The 21,058-nt window shown below is 37.2% G+C and overlaps 1 protein-coding gene across 4 annotated transcripts in view; it reads right to left on the bottom strand.

Annotated features, from left to right (window-relative positions):
* The window catches only part of LOC309491190 (protein MON2 homolog), a 51,530-nt gene that overhangs the window by 25,502 nt on the left and 4,970 nt on the right, over nt 1-21,058 (bottom strand). For all 4 annotated transcript variants that reach the window (XM_082160615.1, XM_082160617.1, XM_082160616.1 and 1 more), the window contains exons 2-20: nt 19,273-19,336; nt 19,062-19,189; nt 17,924-18,055; nt 15,322-15,451; nt 15,117-15,214; nt 13,433-13,558; nt 12,693-12,890; nt 11,160-11,284; nt 9,929-10,068; nt 9,447-9,594; nt 8,524-8,714; nt 7,118-7,199; nt 6,366-6,547; nt 5,280-5,392; nt 5,087-5,191; nt 3,962-4,042; nt 2,609-2,682; nt 2,367-2,457; nt 1,311-1,412 (exon numbers count right to left, since the gene is read on the bottom strand). In XM_082160615.1, coding sequence (XP_082016741.1) covers nt 1,311-1,412; nt 2,367-2,457; nt 2,609-2,682; nt 3,962-4,042; nt 5,087-5,191; nt 5,280-5,392; nt 6,366-6,547; nt 7,118-7,199; nt 8,524-8,714; nt 9,447-9,594; nt 9,929-10,068; nt 11,160-11,284; nt 12,693-12,890; nt 13,433-13,558; nt 15,117-15,214; nt 15,322-15,451; nt 17,924-18,055; nt 19,062-19,189; nt 19,273-19,336 — 2,310 coding nt within the window. The remainder of the gene's footprint in view (nt 1-1,310; nt 1,413-2,366; nt 2,458-2,608; nt 2,683-3,961; nt 4,043-5,086; nt 5,192-5,279; nt 5,393-6,365; nt 6,548-7,117; nt 7,200-8,523; nt 8,715-9,446; nt 9,595-9,928; nt 10,069-11,159; nt 11,285-12,692; nt 12,891-13,432; nt 13,559-15,116; nt 15,215-15,321; nt 15,452-17,923; nt 18,056-19,061; nt 19,190-19,272; nt 19,337-21,058) is intronic.

Raw genomic sequence — 21,058 nt, 5'->3', positions numbered from 1 at the left:
CTGGGTTTCAGTGTGCAGCACAAGATGCTCGATGCGAGTCATGTGACAGCTAAGATCATTATGAAAACAAAAACATCTGATTAACGCAACAACAAAAACATGGAATGAAACAAAACGCAGGCTGATTTGAAAACAGACGACTTCAGACAGACCGATTTAAAAAGAGGAGTCACGACTCAAAGAGAAAGATTTCTGAAGATAAAAAGAAAGTTTGGCACTTACCTTCTACAAGACACACATGTCGCAAAAGACAGAGAAGGGAAAAAGACGGAATAAGACAACATGAGGACATCGTGCTTTAGCATATATATACATATATATATATATATATATATATATATATATATATATATATACTGTATATATATACTGTATATATTTACTGTATATATATATATATATAAAAACTACAGAAGAAGTGTGAGTACAGCAGACAAGGACAGCAAGTACAGAGCAGACAGTTTAGAGCAGCTTGTTAATATTAAATATTAACATTTCAGAATATGGCTCATCTCGTTACAACAGTTATTTACTGTAATTAGTTGTACTGACATTAGTAAAATTTGTTTCAGCAATATGATTAGTATTTCGAGACCCTGAAACAATATTATTAGTGATTAGAGCTGAAGTACACAGAAGAAAAATTATGCCAAATTGTGTCAAATATAAATAAAACCAATGGACAAAGACACCTTTAAAACTAAACAGTATATATATAAATAAAAATAAAAAATAGACAGACAACTTAAAAACTTACCTGTATAAATAAATAAATAATAAAATGATTTAAATTAAGAAATAATATATGCATAATAAATTAATATATAAAATAAGCTAAACAGATGGACAAAGACGACTTTAAAGCAAAACAGTATTTATAAATAAAGAACTAATATACATAATAAGTCAGTTAAATAATTTTAAATAAATGTATACATACCAGCAGATAATAAATAAATAAAAAATATAAATAAGACAAATTGACAGACAACTTCAAAACTAAACAATATAAATAAAAAATTAAGCCAATTAAATAGATAAAGATTACTTCAAAACAATAAATATGTATAAATTATGTATATAATAATAATGAAATTATGTATATAATAATAATAAAATTATGTATATAATAATAATAATAATAAGTAAATAATAAATAAAATAAAACCATTAAATAAATAAATAAATAAATATAAAACAAATGGTCAAAGGCAACTTCAAGCCTTAAACAGTCTTAAAAAAAATATTATTATTTAAATAATGATTTCAAAACGAGGAGCTGCATTGTTTTGATTGGCCCCTGGTCTCACCTCCAGTAGATGAGCCGTCAGCGGCCTCCAGAGAATCTCGATCCGGTCCATGTTCACCAGTCCGGTCTCTAACAGTTTGGCCACCGCAAACAGAGACGGCTCCTGAGAGAGATATAAAACATGATGAAATTAATCTGCAGTTGGCTTCAGCATCATTACCTCAAAACACTCCGACACCCGTCTCCACGGTGACCCCTAGTGCTCAGAACAGTGTAAATGCAACAAAACCCAGGCCAATATGCATAAAAACACCTTCTACAAATCTATTGCACATTTTTTTATTGAAAGTAAAATATTTCAAATGCAATTATCTAATCATCTTAAAAGATTATCGAGTGTCTATATGTTCTTGTATCAATTGTCAGGGTTTGTTTTTGTTTGTTTATGATTGGTTCAGCAAAACAGGCCAATAAGAGACTTTTAACTACCATTATTCATTTTAATTTTATTCAGTTTATTTTCTTTTGATAGGGAATTTAGTTTGTCTGTTAGGAGTTTGTTTGGTGTTTTGGCCTTTGCTCATCCCTGAAGTTGTGCTTTCATTTGTGGTTTTATAAATAAAAGTGTATAAAAGGATCTTTGGTTGCCAATTCCAGTAACGTAACATAACGTAACAATGTAACATAACGTAACAATGTAGCATAACGTAATGTAACATAACGTAACAATGTAACATAACGTTTCGTAACATAACATAACATAACGTAACAACGTAACGTAACATAACATTGTAACATAACGTAACGTAACATAACGTAACAATGTAACATAACGTAACAATGTAACATAACGTTTCGTAACATAACATAACGTAACAACGTAACGTAACATAACATTGTAACATAACATTGTAACATAACGTAACGTAACGTAACAATGTAACATAACGTTACATAACATAACGTGACATAACGTAACTTAACATAACGTAACATAACGTAACAATGTAACATAACGTTACATAACGTTACGTAACATAACATAACATAACATAACATAACATAACGTAACATAACGTAACATCTGAAGGCCCATCAGGTCCAATAAACGACGCACCTTGTTGTTTCCGTAAGCCATTTCCATGGCCTCCATGGATAAAGAGCACAGGGCGTTTATCAGGTGATGCAGAGAGACGTCATCCAGGTATCTACAATCACACACACCATTCAATTCTACAACTGATCCATGGATGGAAACACGACTTATCGAAACAATTGCACTCTTTTAAAAATGTATTTGACATTAAGTATCAGTGACATCATGCACTATATGCATCCTTTCTATTCTGACGTTCTTACTGTGAGCTTTCAAAGAGTCTGGAAAGGATATTTGATATGACGGGTAGATCGGTCATCACCGCCGTGGTCAAAACCTGCGACAGAAAAGAAATAAACTCAATCATTTACTCTGCATTTCATATTATTATTAATATCGTTGGCTCTTTTGGATAAAATCGTCTGCTAAATGCATGAATGTAAGCATTTGGCCTGTGGAAATATAAGATGTCCCAGTGGGTTGCCAAAATTTTTGGACTTGTTTCAAGGCACCTGATCATTTTTTAGCAATATCTTCAAAAAAACAAGGACGAAAAATGCTGCAGAAAGTGCCCATGATGTGCAAAAATAACACTGTCACTTATTATGTCCCCTAATAAAAGCTGCTGTCTTGCCACTTGCCTATGGTGCACATTCTCCTAGATCTTCATCTCAGCTGTTATTAAATGCTCGTTTGAAGACAAAAGGAGATCTCTTAGAGCTTCTCCCACATGAAACGTTTTTAAAGCATCAATTAAAACCTACCTTTTTTCTCAAGCTTACTAGTAACTCGGTTTTATTTTTTTGTGATTTTTTTTAATGCTATGCAGATTTTGTGATGTTCCAGGTTATGACTATTGTTTGCTTATTATACATTTTCTGTTTTTATTTTTTAGGTTTGAATTTTTGACATGTTCTGTTTTACTATGTGTGTATTTTTACTTTACTTGTGAAGCACTGTGGTCAACATGCGTGTCGTTAAAAGGTGCTATATAAACTAACTTTGACCTTGACCTTGATGAGAGAGGCTGTTTTTACAGGGTTCCCACACCTTGGTAACCTTCAAATTCAAGGACCTTTTAAGGACTTTCCAGGTCCATTACCCTCAAATTCAAGTGGGGACACATTTCAAGAGAGAGTAACCCAGACAGCAACATAGTGTCGGCCCAGATCGGGCCCACATCTGGCAGACGTAGATTCCACAAGGCCCAGATGTGGGCCGGAACTAGGCCGACACTATGTTGCTGTCTGGGAAGGTTACATCGTTTCAGCGGTGTGTCTGTGAAACGTTGAGGTGGGCTATCATCGTAGTAGTTTCGTGCACATGTGAACGTAATGGCAACGTACAACACAAAGTACCTCACGCGTGTAAATGCGTGTAACTAACGTAAATCAAGTAAGCTAGTATCCATAAGCCACGAAGTGTTGGTGAAATAACACATTAGCGGACAGGAGGAAATAATATGGATTTTTTTCCAGAAAAATTAATTCAAGCACTTTCAAGGACCTGTATCTATGTGTGTTTATTTCCTAAAACTTTCCAGGGCCGTAGATTTTTTTTTTCCAGATTCACAAACTTTCAAGGATTTCAAGGACCAGCGGGAACCCTGTTTTTACCGTGCTGGGACCCTCCACGGCCCGACCGGGCTTCAGAACTCCTCCGACAGCTGGTTTCAGACCCAGAATCCACACCAGATGCTTAGAGGGAAAAACAGATGAAAATGAGTCAAAGGAAAACCTGAACTCCCCCTTTATTTTCAAATAAAGAAATATTGTACTATTGCACTAATATTGTTCTGTAAAATAAAATGTATTTTATTTATTAAAAATATTCTTTTTTACATAACAACAGGAAAATATATTAATATTATATATTACATATTATATATATATTAAATGCAATACTAATATTTATTGCAGTCTTAATTTCTATGCTTTCAAACATTAAGCCATTATATTTTAATACATTATATTTGATCATATTATATTAATTCATAAAATTTATTATTACTGTTTATATAATATATTTGTAATATGCATTGTATTTTACTGATTATATTATATATTATATTATATACACACATACTAAATAAATTAAAAAATAGGAAAAAACTTCAAAACTAAACTGTATAAATAAATAAACTTAAAGAAATAATATATGCATAATAAATAAATATAGAAAATAAGCAAAGCAAATGGACAACGATGACTTTGATAAATACATTTGTAATATACATAATACATTTTTTTAATTTATTTTAGGGTAAATTATATATACCAGTATTTAATAAAAAAAATTAATCTAAAATATAAATAAGACAAATTGACAGACAACTTCAAAACTAAACAGTATAAATAAATTGAGAATGAAAATTGTATATATTATATAATATAATATAATATATTTTTTATATTAAATTAGATTGCCACATACACTCCCCTTTATTTCCTAATTAAGAAATATATTACTATTGCATTAATAATACTGCACTGTAAAACTAAAAAATCTATTTTTATTAATAATAATAATAATACTTTTATAAAACAGTTTAAACAGTTTTAACAGTTTCAAATTATAATACTAATAATTATTGCTGTATTAATTTCTTTGCGTTCAAATGTTAAAGAAACATTTGAACGCATAAAATACAGAATTCTGTATAAATACGAAAAAAAAAAAAAAATCACATCCCTGTCAAATGAACAGACATACATTTTGGTAATAACTGGTCACACTTGTACCTGTAGTGTTGCTAAGACCAGCTGCCATGAGGTTCCCAGATAAGCCCCGTGACAATGAGCCAGATTCAGCAGCGTCCGCATGCACTGGATGTTCTTCGCTGTGAGCTGACGGAGACACAGAAGGGTAAAGGAGATTTAGTTCGCATGGAGAACCATGTAGTTGCACTGTAAGAAACATAAACGTGTGTTTTACCACAACGGTGCCCTGCGGCTGAGCGGTGAGTGGCTGACCGACTGCTACAACCTGCTGGTGCGATTCACTCGACGGACTGACCATCTGCACACTCTGACCCTGGATGGAGTACACTGAACACACACACACACACACACTCATTAAACTGCATACATTTATATACACAAACGCCCTAAAGCTTGCAGCTAGTAGCTCAAACAGAAGAGCTAGCAAAGCCAAGGTCATGTGTTCGACTCCCAGGGAAAGCAGAAACTCATCAATTGTAATGTAAAAGCATCCGCCAAACGCATCAATGCAAATGTAAGATAATGAGAAACACTAAGGAATTTTTAGTGTGTACTAAGGTGTATCTCTAGTGAGATACACTAAGGAACACAAACTGAAAACAGAAAACTTAATTCAGCTGAAAACTGAAACTGAAAAATTTATTTAATAAAAAAAAAAATCAAATTAATTTAATAATCAACATTCAAATAAATACTAAGCATTTAAATTGCAAGTTTTAATCTTAACTTTTTACTGATATAATTATGCTTCTACTCATTAAAAACGCTTAAACGGTGGCTGTGGTAAAAACCTGTTTTCATGACAGAATTATTCAAACATACGTTCAACAATAAAGACAACAGGTTATGTAAAAATATAATGAATATGTAATATATTGCATATATTTAATAAACTTCAATATGTATCATTCAAATGAATCCATTTTGTACATTTTAAATTTATATTATAAAATATTATATTAATTTGCTAAATGTATTGTATGCTACTTATATAATATAATATTTATTTATTATATAATATATGTATTTATTTGAAAAATGTATTGAATAATACTGTTTATATAATATAATATACTATAATTAACATAATATAATATAATAAATATATTAATATAATTAATACAATATAATATATATAATATAATATAATATAATATAATATAATATTACTAATTAAATGTCACCATTTTGGTCAATGATTTTGACCCTGGTTTGGACCAAAACTGAAAGTTCATAATCTGAATATCTGCTGATTAGGTGTTGTATCTGCTGTGAACGTCAGCATGCGCTGGTCTCGTACCTTTATTGGCGAGGTTGGTGGTGTTGCTGCTCAGGATGGTGAGGGCGTAGTGAGGAGGGAGAGAGGCTTTACAGATCGCCGTGATGAAAGCGTCCCGCGGCGTCACCAAACCCAGACGGCCACACAGAGACGCCACACACAGCTCCGCTTTCAGGATGTTCTCTGTGGCCGCCTCGTCCGTACTGACACACACACACACAGCGAGCATCATCAGGACAGGCAGGCTCTGTGACTAACATATGCTAAATAAGGTGTGCGTGTGTGTGTGTGTGTGTGTGTGTGAGTGAGTGAGTGAGTGAGTGAGTGAGTGAGTGAGCGTGCGTGCGTGCGAGTGAGTGAGTGAGAGAGTGAGTGAGTGTGAGTGAGTGAGTGAGTGAGTGAGTGAGTGAGTGAGTGAGTGAGTGAGTGAGTGAGCGTGAGTGAGTGAGTGTGAGTGAGTGAGTGAGTGTGTGTGAGTGAGTGAGTGAGTGAGTGTGTGTGAGTGAGTGAGTGTGTGTGAGTGAGTGAGTGAGTGAGTGAGCGTGAGTGAGTGAGTGTGAGTGAGTGAGTGAGTGTGTGTGAGTGAGTGAGTGAGTGAGTGTGTGTGAGTGAGTGAGTGTGTGTGAGTGAGTGAGTGAGTGAGTGAGTGAGTGAGTGAGTGAGTGAGTGAGTGAGTGAGTGAGTGAGTGAGCGTGAGCGTGAGTGAGTGAGTGTGAGTGAGTGAGTGAGTGAGTGAGTGAGTGAGTGAGTGAGTGAGTGTGAGTTGTGTGTACCTGGCGTCCAGCAGCAGTGAGAGAGCCGCTAGTAAGCCGCACCAGCAGGCGTTCACCATTTCCTCCCAAACCTCATGAGTCACTGCAAAACACACACAAGGCAAGGCAAGGCAAGGCAAGTTTATTTATATAGCACATTTCATACACAATGGCAATTCAAAGTGCTTTACATAGAAGAAATTAAAATAATAAAAAGAAATAAGAATAATTAAAACAGTTTAGAAAAATAAAATATAAAATACAGTACAAACAGTCGGACGAACATTGGCACAGTGCTCATTCAGTAAATGCATAGTTAAACAGATGTTAAACACACACAGTCTCATTACAGGAACACAACAGACTGTTAAGGCGGCCGCACACCGGACGTGCAGCTCAGCGCTGCGCCGCGCCACGTCTAGGACAACTGTCACCTGAAAATTCGATAACATCAACAATTTTCTGATTTCTGTAAATAAATATAAAACTAAATGTATATTGCAGCACAGGGTGAAGTCCGTATATACATTAACTACGATTTGAGACACACACATGTAAATTTTATATAAAACTATGTAAATGGCGCTCTGTGGCGCGGCAGGATTTTGAACACGGTCCTGAGCCGCCGCGGACAGATGCCGAAAGGCGCCGCCGGTGTGTGTACTCTCATAGAGAATAGTGTGTTCGAATTTAAAAGACGTGGCGCTGCGCGCCGCGCCGCCGAGCTGCGCGTCCGGTGTGCGACCCCCTTTACACAACACATACACATCACTGATTCTGGCATATATAATGATCAAAATTAACGTTAGAGATTTCTTTGTAGCCAGCATTTCAACCCCACGTGTAACGCAGCTCACATCACCGAACGCGTCATTGATTGATGATGTAAAATTTATTTTTATGTTTTCAAAAATGTTATTTTGGGGTTTTTTACGCACAAAAAGTATTCTCGTCGCTTGATAAACTTAAGGTTGAGCCACTGTAGTCACTTGGACTATTTTAACGATGTCTTTAATAACTTTCTGCGCCGGCAAGTTTCAATAACAGAGAAGCCTATGGAGGAGTGAGCCAGCTCTCAGATTTAATCAAAAATATCTTAATTTGTGTTCTGAAGATGAATGAAAGTCTTAAGTTACAGGGTTGGAACAACTGAGAGTAATTACTGACAGAATTTACAGTTTTGGGTGAACTAACCCTTTAAGCGTTTTCAACCCAAGCCGTCAAACTGACGTCATCAGAGAACGAACGCCGTTCCAGACCAGAAGTAACTTTTCAGATTTTGATGTAAGATTACCACGACAAACGCTGTTTTCTTCTTCTGTGTATTAACTTGTTCACCACAAGACTAGTAATATGTGCTAACAAAGTAAATAGGGTCAAATGTGATTTCATGCCGACTTTAAAGTGAAGTCAGCACACACACTCACTGGGTTCCTGAGGTGGAGACGACACAGGCTCCGCCTCCTCTCTCATAGCCTCTTCCTGTTCCTGTTTGGCGAGCTCTCTCTCGATCATAGTAGTGATGCCCCTCACCAGATCCAGCAGAGCACTGAACGCCACAGACATGGCGTATCCTTCAGGGATCGAGGGCGGCTCCACCTTATCCAGCATCTCCAGGCTGAGGAGAAACACGTTAGTTACAAACACCAACAGTGAAGAGTCGCAGGGAATCCACAGGGTTTGCAAAATCAAAGTTAAGGCTTTTAAGACCTGCTCGAATAAAAGTAATGCCATATGGGCGGGGTGAGGCAATGTCTTCTGTCTACTGAATAAAACTGAATTTAAGACAACCCTCATCTCCACCAAAATGACCCGAAACCCTAAAATTATACTTTTTTGTGCAGAAAGCTTATTTTATTTCATTTTGATAATATTTTTCTAATTTACAATGCAATTTTTTTGGACATTTTTTGTTATTTTTTCTTTTATTTACCTTTAAATTACTAGATTTGATCAATAAATAATAAATAAATAGTAAATTAAGCACATTCCTCACATTCTTTCAACTTAGTAATCAAAATAACTCACAATTTCATGCATAAACCTTTTATTTCAGCTCAAAATATCTTACATTGGGTGTCTTTGCCGACCTCTTGAGGAAAAATAATAATATAACATGATATTTCATGACTCTAGATGGCCTTATAGCTCTATATGGAGCAAATGAGCTGTTCCGTTGGGTCTTAAAAAGTCATTCACTTCAATATTTTTTGTGTATTCGTGGTTCAAGTGCGACAAAAGTGATGGGGTCCTGGACCCCTCTGATGAACACTCAATTTTTCTAATTAAAAAAATAATGCCCTGAGGGAAGGATGCAGTTAAGGACCCTGAGTGGTTGATGGTCACTCACTAGGTGGCTTTGGCACTGCCCTGCACGCTGACGGTCATGAGGGGGATCCACATGCCCCGGTACTCAAACGCAGCCTGTGCGTTCAGACCCGCTCCGGCTCCGGCACCGGGACCCTGAGCAGACCCCTGAGAACCCGACACCGACGCACCTGAGGGACACACACTCCGATTGTTACACGAGACAATCAGCATGTTTGTGTGTGTGTGAGTGTGAGTGAGAGTGTGAGAGTGTGTGTGTGTGTGTGTGTGTGTGTGTGTGTGTGTGTGTGTGTGTGTGTGTGTGTGTGTGTGTGTGTGTTTGTGAGAGTGTGTGTGTGTGTGTGTGAGAGAGAGTGTTTGTGTTTGTGTGTGTGTGTGAGTGTTTGTGTGTGTGTGTGAGTGAGTGTGTGAGTGTGTGTGAGACTGTGTGTGTGTGTGTGTGTGTGTGTGTGTGTGTGTGTGTGTGTGTGTGTGTGTGTGTGTGTGTGTGTGTGTGTTAGAGACCTGGAGGCGTGCTGGTGGATGAAGTGTTTCCTGTGCTGGGGAGGATGAAGAGGGACTGGATGAAGGAGCCCAGAGCGTTGACGATGTCTCTGAAGACTTTGGTGGAGTGTTGCTTCATGTCATACGACTGACAGAAAGACCTGCGCACACACACACACACACACACACACACACACACACGGTCATCAGATCTTTATGATCTCCAGAAGAAGTGAAATCTCTCATGACTGCCAGCAAACCCAAAACATTATGTTGTAAAACTTGTTTGTTAAATGATTATGTATGGGTGGGGATGTTTAGGCACGTCACTCAAAGAATCGTGATGCAATGGATAATACATTTCTTCTCCCACCCCTATTATTAAACCCATTAAATATTACATTAGTATTACAAGATCTTTCATAAAACATTCAACACAATTTTAGGTTAAAATGTATATGAATCTATACAGGAAAGAGTTTTATTAGACGTTATACAAAAAGCAGCATTTTTAGTCACGCTTCACTAGTTTAAATGGTTCTGTGGTGAAATTTTTAAAAGTACAAATATTCCCTCGGTTTATATGAGCTCAGGATAATTACAAAAGAACTAGAAAATCACCTTTTAAATAGTTGATGTTTTGCTAAAATCCACCTGAGACTATCCATTTCTGAAAATCTGAAATCACCTACATTTTGTGGAGCAGCTAATGGTCATCACAAGCAGAAGAGCTTTATAAACACTAAAATATCAGGATACTTTTAGTAACTTATTTCAGTTAGTTGAGGCAACATTTCACATTTATGATTTTTTACATAGTTTTTCATAATATTTATCTTTAAATATAATTAGATCTGCATAAATATAACAGAAAACAAGAAAAGCTCCAGCATGAAAGAAAAATAAATGCGTGGATGTGTGTGTGTGTGTATGTGTGTGTGTGTGTGTGTGTGTGTGTGTGTGTGTGTGTGTGTGTGTGTGTGTGTGTGTGTGTGTGTGTGTGTGTGTGTGTGTGTACATGTGTACCTATTTAACTATATTTTGGGGACAAATTTGTACCCAAAAGTGACCAAAATCTGACAAAATCTCCAGAAACCTCCCTTTAGGGATGTCCTCATTTGTAAATCTGTAAGGTTTAGGGGCAGGGTTAGTGTGCGTGTGTGCGCGCGTGCGAGAGTGAGTGTGTGTGTGTGTGTGTGTGTGTGTGTGTGTGTGTGTGTGTGTGTGTGTGTGTGTGTGTGTGTGTGCTCACCGCAGTAAATGTGGCTGAACACACAGTCTGTGAACAGACTCCACGGCCACGGCTCGTAACCACTGCGGCTTCTCTCCGTCCAGAAACTTCACCAGCAGAGACAGGAAGATCTCACACTCCGTTACCTGCAACACACACACACACACACACACACAATGACAGCTGTAGACGTAGAAATCATTATTTCACAACACACCGATGCATCCAAACATCATCAGCAACTGCAGTGTTTGAACTCTAGAAAATGTTTCCCAGTGCAGAAACGCACCGCAAACATACATATGAAAATGCATGTGCAATAAGATGCATTAAATAAACTAAAGATTTTAAAGGGGTGAACTAGATTTTTGTGCTCTCACTATGAGCATATTAACATATGACAGCCTATACTTGCATATCGACACCTTTTTATTATTCAGCAACCCATTGTGAACATTATGCAGAGTGTAGCCAATCATAAAAGAGCTAATTTGCATATTCAAAAAGCTATTTTAAAGCAACACGCCCGCACCTTATTTCCCCAGTTGATTGAATACATTATAAATTGCAAATGTTTTTTGTATGGCAAGTTTTCTGAAAGGTTATGTTTAAATAATGCTTATCTAATTTAATATGCACCAATTTACATACATTTCCATAACAGAAATCTGATCATTGGATAAAGCCAGATTCAAAACAAAATCATTGTGTTGACATCGAAGGTTTTGGATATCTCTTTTTCTCACTCTATGAATCATAAAATATCAACAGACAGAAAAACAATACATTTTTACCACGTTTTTAGGAATAAAAAGGCGAATGATATCCTGAACAAACCTTTCAGAATATAGATACTGTATAGTCTGGCGTATGTACATTACACTGAGCAGGAGAAAAAAACTCACGGCCTTTAAGAACGTTTTATGATTAAAATCTAGTAGTTCCACTTGTCTAAAAGAACACATGACAAAAAGCCAAACTGGGTAAAACCTCGAAATTGATCAGTGCATGAAAAACTATGTTTTTGCTTACAATAGTGTCGCAAGAATCAAAGCAAAGGACATTAAAAATAAAAATAAATCATGACTTTTTTGTTTCAAGAAACCTTGTACTCAGTATTTTTGTCTTGTTTCCAGTCCAAATATCTAAAAAATCTTAAATCAAGATGCATTTCCTAAAGTAGTAAAATGCCATAAGATATTAAGTCTTGTTTTCTGGGGGTTTCAAAATAAAGTGGGGTAAGAAAAATAATCTTAACTCAAACGGAAACAAGATTCTTTTTCTTACTCAATTGGCAGATCATTTTTCTTGTTTTCAGCAAAAACTCACTTCATTTTAATTGTTTTCTCCCATTAAACAAGACATAACATCTTACAGCATTTTACTCATCGAGTTAAATGTATTTTGATTTAAGAATTTGGACTGGAAACAACACAAAAATACTGAGTAAGAAAATCTTTTTTTCAAGGTTTCTTGCAACAAAAAAGTCCTGATATTTCATTCATAATGGGCATTTTTGTCAGTGTGTGTGCGGGCCGTGAGTGTGTGTCTCACCAGGAGGCTGTAGAAGTGTTTGATGAGCACCGAGACGACCCGCAGCAGTCTCATGCAGATTGGGAAATACGGTTTCTCCACGGGAACCGGAGACGCCGCGCTGGAACAGCTGCCCTGCCGGAACTTGATGTTGGGAGAGAACAGCTTGATGACCAGCGGACACACACGCTCCTTCAACAGGAAACTGAACTCCTGATGCTGCAGAGACGGCACAAACATGGAGGTTAGGGAGCGATCGGAGGGTCAGCAGCTGGGGAGTGTGTGTGTGTGAGAGAGAGTGAGTTAGAGTGTGTGTGACTGTGCGTGTTTGTGTGTGTGTGTTAGTGTGAGAGAGTGTGTGTGTGTGTACGAGTTAGAGTGTGTGAGTGTCACTGTGTGAGTGTGTGTACGAGTTAAGAGTGTGTGACTGTGTAAGTGTGTGCGTGTGAGAGAGTGTGTGAGTGAGTTAAAGAGTGTGTGTGGGTTTGTGTGTGTGAGTGAGTTAGAATGTGTGAGTGTGACTGCGTGTGTGAGAGTTTGAGAGTGAGTTTGAGAGTGAGTTTGTGTGGGTTTATGAGTTTGGGTGAGTTAGAGTGTTTGAGTGTGTGCGTGTGTGTGTGTACGAGTTAGAGTGTGTGAGTGTGAGTGTGACTGTGTGTGTGTGTGTGTGTGTGTGTGTGTGTGTGTGTGTGGTCATCTCCTCTTGTTTATTTACATCCTCTTGTTTAGTTTTCATCAGGATGTACATGTGTGGTGTTTACCTGCAGGAATACTTCAGGAAAGTCGTTTAAAACCGATTCCAGCAGCTCTAAGCCGAACGTGCGGGTCATCTCGGTCATTCCCACTAACCAGTAGGGGGCGTCGGCGTTCACCAACTGACACAAATCCTACAGAAAAGGACATTTATATGTACGGTTCAGCATGAGTCCTTTTATTATAACCAACAGAGTATAAACATGATGTCCATAAGAGAGTCATTGCACAGCGTGGAGAGCTTTGTTGATTATAATGGGAGTTTTCCTCAAAAACTGAAGTGATTGGCAGCTTTAGTGGTTATAATGGCAGCAATCTTTGCTCGCTTTCTGTATATAATTATATTTTTCATGCTGCTAATTACAAATCGCAAAGTTTCTGGATTGACAACCTTATTTTGAACACAATTGACAGTGATAACCATAGTGTTAGGCACAAAATAATCTGATACCGTATGTCAAATGATCTGTGTTTTAAAATCCCCCTGTAATCAATAATTTTATACCTTAAAACTCATCTTGATCACCCAAATTACATATTTAAGCGTTTTTTCCTTGAAAAAATGCCTTAAAATGGCTTGAGTGTAACTCGACACCCTTGGCTCATTTATTATACGCGGTTCTATGAATATGCAAATGAGCCCCACCTCCACTCACTCAGCTCAGAGATCCACTGGTTGACGATCACACGTTGATCTGATTGGTTATGGTTACAAGGTAGTTTAGACAGGACCATTAGCATCTCTCTCAAAAAAATGACCAAAGAGTTTCGATATTTTTCCTATTTAAAACTTGACTCTTCTGTAGTTACATCGTGTACTAAGACCGACGGAAAATTAAAAGTTGCGATTTTCTAGGCTGATATGGCTAGGAACTATACTCTCATTCCTGCGTAATAATCAAGAAACTTTGCTGCCATACCATGAGTGCAGCAGGCGTAATGATATGACGCAGCGCCTGAAAATAGTCCCCAGCTCGGTAACTTCCAACGTGACCGGGACTAAGTTTGTCTAACCTATTAGACCTATTTTCAGGCGCTGCGTCATATCATTACGCCTGCTGGACTCATGGTATGGCAGCAAAGTTTCTTGATTCAACTGGAATGAGAGTATAGTTCCTAGCCATATCAGCCTAGAAAATCACAACTTTACATTTTCCGTCGGTCTTAGTACACAATGTAACTACAGAAGAGTCAAGTTTTAAATAGGAAAAATATCGAAACTCTTTGGTCATTTTTTTGAGAGAGATGCTAATGGTCCTGTCCGATTCAATGATCTATGCTAAGCTATGCTAAAAGTGCTACCGCCAGACCCGGAGATCGGCTGAATGGGTTCGAAAACGGTAAGACTCAACTGTTTAACTCTGGGGGAGCTGTAAAATGAGCCTATTTCCAAAAAAAGTGGAGTATCCCTTTAAGGAGAAAATACTCAGCAATGGTGTCGACTTATGATTTTACACACGGTTTGTCTTTAAGCATATTAAAAACACCACATAGATGTATTTTCACCACAGGGGGACTTTAAGTGTTGGTGTAAATGCTAAAAAATAGACCTGCCACTTTTTCTATAACGTGTAATGCGTTTCTTTCACATGTGTAGGGTGTACTTTGTACTGTTTACCACCAAGGAAAACCATTTTTGACCCGGGAAAGACCCTGGAGTGCATGTTAAACCCCAACTGAAAGATGGCGCACCTGGAACAACATGTATGCGTCTTTAGCGCTGGGTCTCAGCGTGCTGACGGAGCGCCGGTTACTGTTTCCCTGGACAGCAGGAGGTTCATCCATCAGACCTGCGGTGAACCGATACAAAACACATAAAGAAACAGGACACAGGGCTCGGGATACAAGAGGAAATGCAATGCAAACATTCCCACAGGCTATTAAAGTTCTCGTTCACCTTTGAATTTGTCATCCTCCGCCACCATCCGCTCGAACACCACGGTCACGACCTGTCTGACGGTGGCAGCCGCCGTGTTGTTGGTGATGTTATCTTTAGTGAAGTGCAGCCGGAAACACAGAACGATTGCCTGAGATGAAGCACAAAAGCAACGGCTGCACTTTATTTCACATGTACTTACAGCGTTTCTGCCTAAGAAAGTCCCGGGGAATATAAGCAGGGTTTATACAGACACTGTGAAATTAAATTCCAGGATTTTCAAGGACTTTAAGCATTACTTTTTTTGGTTTTCAAGGAATACAATCAGATATGTGACCCTGGACCACGAGTCGCACGGGTATATTTGTGGCAATAGCCAACAACACATTGTATGGGTCAAAATTATCAATTTAAAGTAAATGAAGTTAAGATCATGTTCCATGAAGATATTTAGTAAATTTCCTACCGTTAATATATCAAATTTATATTTGTGAGTGAATGCAGCAACATCGAGGACTTCATTTGGACAACTTTAAAGCTACACTGTGTAGGATTTTCTCCCATCTATCGTTGAAATTGTTTATGACTACCAACTGAATATTACTTTCTAGTCCCTCCCCTTCCGAGGGCGTTTTAACTCCTACGGTGGGCGTATTATTACAAATCTGCCGGCAGTCGTGAGTAATCTCCCCCTCGCATTCGTCACGGTGTCACTGAGTGTCAAAACGCGAAAGGCGAAGCATTTCCAGGTATGTCCCTCTTTGGCTAATGTATTTTCAAGATGGAGGCGTAACATGGCGGCCGCCATTCGAGTGTCTCGCTCGTATGTATTATAAATGGCAGATTCTACGCTTACGAGAATACTTGATTAGTTGGTAGAAGTAATTACACATTAATGAGCACATATTATTTTGAAAGAACAAAGTGTTTTTTTGCCAAGAATCAACTTAAAAAAAATGACACAGTGTAGCTTTAAAGCCGATTTTCTCAATATTTTAATTTATTTTAGGCACCCTCAGATTCCAGATTTTCAATAGTTGTATCTCGGCCAAATATTGTCCTATCCTAACAAACCATACATCAATGGAACGCTTATTTATTCAGCTTTCGGTTGATATATATAAATATCAATGTCAGAAAATTGACCCTTATGGTCCAGGGTCACACATCGGACTTATCAAAAAATATCTTTAGTATTTTTTTAACTCAAACTACAGATATAAGGTATCCAAAGCACAACTTACAACGTAATTTAATAATATATATTAAATACAAACTTTATAATGGCCAGTAAATTATATTTTATATTATAATGTTGGTGTACTTCATATAGAGAAAAGGTCTGACGGGGGTTTATCAGTTCATTTTGCATAAAAAAAAAGGATTGTATTTGTGTTTTTGCGACAAAATATAATTTAATATATATTGTATTTAAATAAGTCAAGCACTTTTCAAGTATCTCTTCGTAAATATGGCTGTTTTCAAGGGTTTTCCAAGACTTAAATGTCAAAAAGTCAAATTCAAGTACATTAAGCACCTTGTATGAACCCAGTTAATGGGTTAAGGTTAGGTTTAGGGTTAATACAGTTATTATTAACCAGTATAAGAAGTACATAGTATAGTATAGTATGTATATGGGGAACAGGACTGTAAAATAAAGTGCTACTAAAGCAACATTGATGACGATTGTGAGAGGTTTCGGTGACACTAGTTGCATAAAATGCATTTATGTACTTGAAAAATGAACTTTCTAGAGGTATAATTCGTTTAGGAAGTTCCTCCTGACATCCATCAGATCCTGCTTAGAACTAAACAAGCTTTTTTTATCCCACTGTACCTTTGAAACTTCAATATGCAAATCAGGATTCCCACAGCTTTTGAATTTCCATAATGTTTTACATGAACAATCCTGTCATTTGTGATTAATGTTTGTGATGAATCATTATAAGTGATAATACATAACAGAATATTTGAAGCTGATAATATTATAAATATTTATATTCGCTATAGAAACTTCCATGAATTTGTTTCAATTTAAAGATTTTTATTAACTTCCATGACTTTTCCAAACCTGGAAATCATTAATACTCCCTGATATTTTCAGCTGTTGACATGTAAATGTGGGCGGGCATATGTTTATGATCTCACAGTTGTGACATCATAATTATTTATGATAAAATATGGAAATTAATGTATAATCCAACATTTAAATTTTAATAGATAATTATTTACAAGTTACGTATAATTATTCTTTATTAAAAATTATTCTGGGATAAAAATGTCACAATTAAAGATATAGTTTTTTATTCAAAAACAGGCTCAATATGGCTTCCAATAAAATTATATTTTATTATATTAAATATTATATTATAAATATTTTTTTAAATGAAATTAACACACTAATGTTGGTTGAAGACTGTAATGGTGCCGATATACCCGCAGTAAAAGTAATAAAAAAAACTAATGTCACAACAATTCAATTATATATTCCTTTTGATTTTTGGACAAAATATTACCCTGACATATTTTCATGAGTTCCCCCAATGACTTTCTTCAATCTTACTACACAAAAGCCCTCAGTGAGTCGTCTCCATCCCTCAGTGTGTGTGTGTTTGACCAGTACCTTGGACAGGACCTCGTCATGTACGATGGTGTTGGTGGTGAGCAGCACCAGGACCGTCTGCAGCAGTTTGAGCTCCTCCAGGCCGTTCTCCATCAGCTGCCACAGCATGTTGATGATGTTCCCCGCCGCCGCCTGCACACACACACACACACACACACACACTCGTTAACTCAGAGGAACGCTGAGACTCTGGTGTCATTACTCTGAGACTCCAGCATTCTCATTACTGTGGCAGTGCTGGGTAACGTTCCTTATTGTTGATTTATGCTGAATATCGGCTTTAACTAGATACACAGCTGAGCTTCCTGGTGAAACTGCTTAGGGGTGTGTATGTGTGTGTGAGAGAGAGAGAGAGAGAGAGAGAGAGAGAGAGAGAGAGAGAGAGAGAGAGAGAGAGTGTGTTTGTGTGTGTATGAGTTTTTGTGTATGTGAGTCTGTGAGTGTGTGTGTGTCAGTTTGTGTGCGAGCGCGTTTGTGTGTGTGCATGTGTCAGTTTGTGTGTGCGTGTGTGTGTGTGTGTTTGTGTGCCAGTTTGTGTGTGTGTGAGTGCGGGTATATATGTGTGTTTGTGGGTATATATGTGTGTTTGTGTGTGTGTCAGTTTGTGTGCGTGTGTGTATATATGTGTGTTTGTGTGTGAGTGTATATGTGTGTGTGTGTGTGTGTGTGTGTGTGTGTGTGTGTGTGTGTGTGTGTGTGTGTGTGTGTGTGCGAGAGTGTGCGTGTGTGCGCATGTGTGTGCTTGTATGTGTGTATCTGCGTGTGTGTGTGTGTGTGTGAGTGAGTGAGTGAGTGGATGTATGTGTGTGTGAGAGAGAGAGAGAGTGTGTGTGTGTGTGTGCTTGCATGCATGCGCGAGGGTGTGTGTGAGTGTGTATCAGTGTGAGTGTGTGCGAGAGTGTGTGAGAGAGAGAGAGAGTGTGAGTGTGTATCAGTGTGAGTGTGTGCGTGAGAGAGTGTGTGCGTGAGAGAGTGTGTGTGTGTGTGTGTGTGTGTGTGTGTGTGTGTGTGTGTGTGTGTGAGAGAGTGTGTATCAGTGTGAGTGTGTGCGTGTATGTGTGTGAGAGAGTGTGTATCAGTGTGAGTGTGTGCGTGTATGTGTGTGAGAGAGTGTGTATACGTGTGTGTGTGTTCTGACCTCAGACACGACCTCATGTGACATGAGTCTCTGAATGGCAGCGAGACACAGTTGTGTGATCTTGGGTTCTTTGGTCCCGCAGCCCATGAGGAACGGCTGCACCACTTCAGAACTGTTCTCCTTCAGCGCTGAACACACAACACAACACGCTTCGTTAATCACCACACGGGCCACTCAGAACACACACTTCATCTACACCACATGCTCTCACCTGCCAGGATGTCTGTGTTTCTGGCAGCGATGGTCTTGATCTTGACAATGCCAGATTCTGCAGCCTAGAGACAAACAACAAACTCACGTCAGATTCTTTATGGAAAAACATGAATTAACGTATTGTTAAAGCAAAGGATGAACCGATGGTAACACTTTACAATAAGGTTCATTAGTTAACATGAACTAAGAATGAACAATACTTCTACAGCATTTTATTAATCTTAGTTAATATTAATATCAACATCTACTAATACATTATTAAACAATGTACAATGATTTGATGCTCAAGAAACACTTATGATTTTTATCAATGTTGAAAACAGTTATTTACATTTTTATTTCATGATGCTATGATGAATAGAAAGTTCAAAAGAACAGCATTTATCTGAAATCTAAAGCTTTTGTAACATTAAACACGACCGTTGAAAAGTTTGGGGTCAGTAAGAATTTTAATTTTATTTTTGGGAGAAATAAATAAAATAAATCAATACTTTTATTCATCAAGGATGAGTTAAACTGAGCAAAAGTTACAGTAAAGACATTTATAATGTTAGAAAATATTCTATTTTAAATAAATGCTGTTCTTTTGAACTTTCTATTCATCAAAGATTTTTTTTTTTGTAAATAACCGTTTTCGACATTGAAAATAATAATGAATGTTTCTTGATCATCAAATCATCATATTAGAATGATTTCTGAAGGATCATGTGACACTGAAGACTGGAGTAATGATGCTGAAAATTCAGCTTTGATCACAGGAATAAATTACATTTAATACATTAAAATAAAAAAAAGTCATTTTAAATTGTCATAATATTTCACAATATTACTGTTTTTGTTTTGTTTTAGTTTTTTATCAAATAAATGCAGTCTTGGTGAGCAGAAGATACTTCTTTTAAAAACATTAAACAATCTTACCGATCTAAAACTTTTGACTAGTAGTGTATAAAAATACATTCTAAAATAAAAGAGAATTCAGAAGCGTGCTGCGGAAACATGAGTGAGTGTGTCAGTGCCGAGGCCGTGATGCACACGGAGTTTAACAGGCCACAATGACTCTTTCTCCCAGAACAGCAGGGAAACACGTCACACACACACACACACACACACACACACACACACACACACACACACACACACACACACACCACACACACACACACACACACACACACACACACACACACACACACACACACACACGTCTGTCCTCTGTTTGACAGGTCTGTGTTTGGTGTCCTCATCTGATGAGGTGAAGTGCATGATGGGCTCAAGGCGACGCGTTCTGCAGGAGAAAACCAATGTCTGATGTTTGGCAACAGATCTCGGATCTGAAGCTTCCACACAGTTGATCACCAGTTTATGTCATCAACCACAGGAACCAGAACCATTAATCCAAACATAAAAAGAGCAAACATTTGCGCCAACTGTTATTTCTCATTTGTGAAAAAGATGCAATAGTTAAAAAAAATAATTTCACTAACATTTGTAAAAATTTCTTGCAACAAAAAAAGTCATTTAAATTTTTCCTTGCCATTTTTCTACTTCTGTCTGACACTTAAATGGCAGAGAATTAAACTAGCTGTATAGATTACAGTTATTATCATTAAATAACACTAAAACCATAATAAAAGCATTACTTGAAATAAAACAAACATAAACTGAAATAAAATAAAATAAAATAAACTACCAAAAAATTTGATAGTAGTACTAAAATAACTACAACTAAAAAATACTATACAGAAACATTTAAACATATTTTTTTTTTACAAAAACGCAACATA

This window comes from Leuciscus leuciscus, assembly GCF_965113295.1.
Source record: "Leuciscus leuciscus genome assembly, chromosome: 25".
Taxonomy (NCBI): domain Eukaryota; kingdom Metazoa; phylum Chordata; class Actinopteri; order Cypriniformes; family Leuciscidae; genus Leuciscus; species Leuciscus leuciscus.
The sequence above is the reverse complement of the archived record's forward strand: the minus strand, read 5'-3'. Positions and strand labels throughout refer to the sequence as shown.